The 4,448-nt window shown below is 47.3% G+C and overlaps 1 protein-coding gene across 1 annotated transcript in view; it reads right to left on the reverse strand.

Annotated features, from left to right (window-relative positions):
* LOC110298094 (keratin-associated protein 5-1-like) overlaps positions 1-1,818 on the reverse strand; it is a 9,690-nt gene extending 7,872 nt beyond the window's left edge. The window contains exon 1 of the mRNA XM_021167103.1: positions 1,301-1,818. Within this exon, the coding sequence (XP_021022762.1) occupies positions 1,301-1,776 (476 nt within the window). The 5' untranslated portion in view covers positions 1,777-1,818. The remainder of the gene's footprint in view (positions 1-1,300) is intronic.
* Positions 1,819-4,448: the final 2,630 nt, after the last annotated feature.

The raw sequence follows: 4,448 nt of genomic DNA on the forward strand, positions 1-4,448 counted from the left end.
AAGATCCAGATAAGGATCTCCAAGCCTCCAGATAAGGGTCACTGGTGAGCCTTCCAATTCTGGATTGTAGTTCATTCCAAATAAATCAAGTTGACAACCAGGAATAGCCACTACACAATCCTAAGATTATTTGCATTTTCCATTCTTCTTTCTTTCTTTCTTTGTTTTGCTTGCTTTGTTGTTTTCATGATTTCTTCAATGGAGCCCAGAACCTCTCTTGAGCTACACAGTTATCTACATGAGGCTACAGATATCCAGGAAGACCTTTGTGTTGATTTCATCATTTAAATCACAAGCTCTACAGATGTCTGTGATGAAACCCTAGCAAAGGGAGTCCATGGGGAGCATGGCCTGAGGGTAACAGCGAGGCCACATGGCTTCCTAATGATACAGATTGAAAATACAGTATACAAACTCATTAGACAGACTGAAAACACGGTATACAAACTCTTGGAGGGATGCAGTGGATTTATTTAATGATTCAGGTACAGCATTTAACAGAGAGCTCCTGTTTGAGTTGCAGGAGAGAAATGGGAGAATTCCTTCCCTTGTGACTTAACTTATGGGTCTCCAGTGCCACCATGCCCTGGAGATTAAATTCCAAAGGAGTAGGGCTCAGGCAGCTGGGGGGAGGGGGGGTGATGAATTTGAAGGCTAGAATGACAGGGGCCAGTGAGAGCCTCTGTTCAGAAGATATCCAGTCTCAGAATGTCCCCAGCAAGTGAACTGGAGCCTTGGAATCCTTGAAAGGCTGAGTGATGAAAGTAAGAGAGAAGGAGAATTTAGGAGTTTGGACAGAACTCAAGACATGATATGCCCCATAACCTCAAGGCTGTAGGCTGTATGCTAATATTGGCACTCCACCCTGGCAAAATTCAGAGAATAGATGCAGACTTTTTTCAGGATGTCAGGATACAGTTTTGGTTAATCCTTGAGGTCCAGATTTTCAGGAGGTTTGTAGACAGAACCTCAGATCTTGCACTGGCAGCACACAGGGGCACAGCAGCTGGACTGGCAGCAGCAGGGCTTGCAGCAGCTGGACTGGCAGCAGCAGGGCTTACAGCAGCTGGACTGGCAGCAGCAGGGCTTACAGCAGCTGGACTGGCAGCAGCAGGGCTTACAGCAGCTGGACTGGCAGCTGCAGGGCTTACAGCAGCTGGACTGACAGCAGGAAGACCCACAGCCTGAGGAGCAACAGGGTTTACAGCAGCTGGACTGACAGCAACATGACCCACAACCTGAAGAGCAGCATGGTTTACAGCAACTAGATTGACAGCAGCAGGGCTTGCAGCAACTGGACTGGCAACAGCCACCCTTGCAGCTCCCACAGGAGCCACAACCCCCACAGGAGCCACAGCCTCCCTTGCAGCCCCCACAGGAGCCACAACCTCCACAGGAGCCACAGCCTCCCTTACAGCCCCCACAGGAGCCACAGCCTCCACAGGAGCCACAGCCTCCCTTACAGCCCCCACAGGAGCCACAGCCTCCNCAGGAGCCACAGCCTCCCTTACAGCCCCCACAGGAGCCACAGCCTCCACAGGAGCCACAGCCTCCCTTACAGCCCCCACAGGAGCCACAGCCTCCTTTACAGCCTCCACAGCAGCCACAGCCTCCTTTGCAGCCCCCACAGCTGGAGCAGGAACAGGCTGGCACACAGCAGCACACAGGCTTGCAGCAGCACACAGGCTTGCAGCAGCTGGAGCCACAGCCCCCACAGCTGGAGCCACAGCCCCCACAGCTGGAGCCACAGCCTCCTGAACAGCCACAGCAGGTCATGGTTCTGGAGTTCGGTTGAGGACGGAGTAAGTCAGAGGAGCAGGTGGAGAGGAAGTGTGCAGATGTGGATCCTCCTGAGCCTGGGCCTTTATACCCCTGCCCAGGTGTTTTTACTCAGCACATGATCACTTCTTATGTTTACATGTAGACAAGACTTATTTTTAGACTTTGCAGTCCAATGAACTACTGTTAGTTCAAGGAAGGAGGAAAGGAAGGAAAATAGGAATGGAGGAAGGAAGGAATAGAGAAAGGAAGGAAGAAGTAGGAAGAAAGAAGATAAGGACAGAGGGATGGAAGGGGCTGTCAATCTTGTCAGACATTTTAATATTTAATTCTGTTTTTCTTCTGGATAATATTGCTGTCTTTGAAGTCTGCCCATTTTTCTTTCAGCAATGTCTAATATGCTGTTAAATCCATTCATCATATTTTTACTTCACAGTGATTTTTATCTCTAGAAGTTTTCTGTGGATATTTTATACTCTTTGTTGGGCAGAGGTGAAGGCTCACATGACTGGGAATCAGAAAGGCTCAATATCCATGCCTCAGTGCCAAATGTGGCATCAAGAACATGGCTGGCTATGGGGGGGGGCACCCTTCCTGTGGACCAGTTCTTCTAAGACTACAATCTGCAAATGACAAGAACCTCTCCTGTCTCCAGCCTAAGTCTAGCACAGAGGCAAAACCATTCCCACACTTGAACTGGCAACTGGCAGAGCGGAATATGAAGGGTGCAAGCCAGTCAGGAAGGCTGAAGCTGACATCTGGCTGTGGATTCCACCATAGGCTATCCTGGTTAGTTTTTCTATCAGCTTAATATAAGCTAGAGTCATCTGGGAAGAGCTAACCTCCATTGAGAAAGTGCCTCTATCAGATTGGCATGTAAGTCTGTGGGGGCATTTTCTTTTTCTTTTCTTCTTTATTTATTTTATGCATATGAGTGCACCATAGCTGTACAGATGGTTGTGAGCCTTCATGTGGTTGTTAGGAATTGAATTTAGGATCTCTGCTTGCTCTGGTCGGCCCTGATCGCTCTAGTCGGCCCCACTTGCTCAGTCCTTGCTCACTCTGGCCCAAAGATTTATTTATTAGTATAAATAAGTACACTGTAGCTGTCTTCAAACACACCAGAAGAGGGTGTTAGATCTCATAATGGATGGTTTGAGCCATCATGTGGTTGCTGGGAATTGAACTCAGGACCTTTGGAAGAACAGTCAATGCTCTTACTTGCTGAGTCATCTTGCCAGCCCTGGGGGGCATTTTCTTGATTGATGTGTTGTGGGAGGGCTCAGTCTATTGGGGTCAGTACTACCCCTGGGCAGGTGGTTCTGGACTGTATAAGAAAGCAGGCTGAGCAAGCCATGGAGAGCAAGCCAGTAGGTAGCTTTCTTCCACAGTATCTGCTTCAGGCCCTGCTTCTAACTTCTTGCCTCGACTTCCCTTCATGTTGGACTGTAAACTCTAAGATGAAATAAACTCTTTCTCTGCATGCTGCCTTTGGTCATGGTATTTACCACAGCAATAGAAAGCAAACTTGTAGACCCACTCACAGGAGGTGACTACAGCCCCACACACTCCCTGCCTCCTCTCTGCCAGGTGATTTTCTAGTTACTATTTTTTATTTACTTTATGGTTTACATGGACTTGTCATGGATTCTCAATGCTGTTCTTAATTATTTCCTTACACACACACACACACACACACACACACACACACAGCTTTTTAACCAGTATGTGGTGCTGCTGAGGGTTACATGTAGAGGCAAATGGATTATATAGCAAGTTCCAGACAGTCCAGGTATATGGTGAGGACATATCTCAAAATGCAGAGCATAGCAAAGCAAAATAAAACAAACCTTTTGCGTTGTTGTTTTTTAATCAGGGTGCATTTGTTGTCCAAAGTGAGGCATTTCAAGATAACATTCTGTGCATCCAATTAAGTACATCATGTATTGACCACATTCACCCCTTACCCTTCCGGTTCCTCTTCCTGCTTCCAGATAGTCCCTCCTCTCCACAAATGGTCCCTCTTCTGCTGTCGTGTCATTAAACATATGCATGGGTATGTGGGTTGCCTTTCTTAATACAGTGTTCCCCAGTAGCATCCATTTCCCTGAATATGGCATAATTTTATTCCTTATGGCTAAAAGCCCCATTGTATATGTAAACCACATTTGCTTTACCCATTGGTCTGTGGGTGGGCACCTCAGCTGATCCCATAGCCTGGCTGTAGTGTGTGGACTGAGGGTGCAAAGGAGTCCTGCTCTGTTGATGTGCATTGCTTTGGCTGTCTTCCCAGGAGTAATATGCTGGGTCACATGATAATCCTATTCTTAGTCCTTCAAGAACTTCCATGCTGATTTCCATAACGGCGTCAGTTTTCCCTCCAGCTGTGTTTGAAGGTTTCTCTTCATCTTGCTTGTTATTTGTTTTTAATGGTAACCATTGAGGCAGAATCTAGTACCCTTTGGTTTTTTTCATTTCTTGGATGGTAAGAATATAACTGCCTTCTGAGAGGCATCCAGCAGTTGATGGAAACAGATGCAGAGACCCATAGCCAAACATCAGGTAGAGCTCAGGAGATCCTGTGGAAGAGTGGAGGCGGGGACTGAGGAAGCCAGAGAGGTCAAAGATGGCACAAGAAAACCTATAGAACTAAATAACCTGGGCCCATG

The sequence above is a fragment of the Mus caroli genome, chromosome 7, assembly GCF_900094665.2.
Source record: "Mus caroli chromosome 7, CAROLI_EIJ_v1.1, whole genome shotgun sequence".
Taxonomy (NCBI): Eukaryota; Metazoa; Chordata; class Mammalia; order Rodentia; family Muridae; genus Mus; species Mus caroli.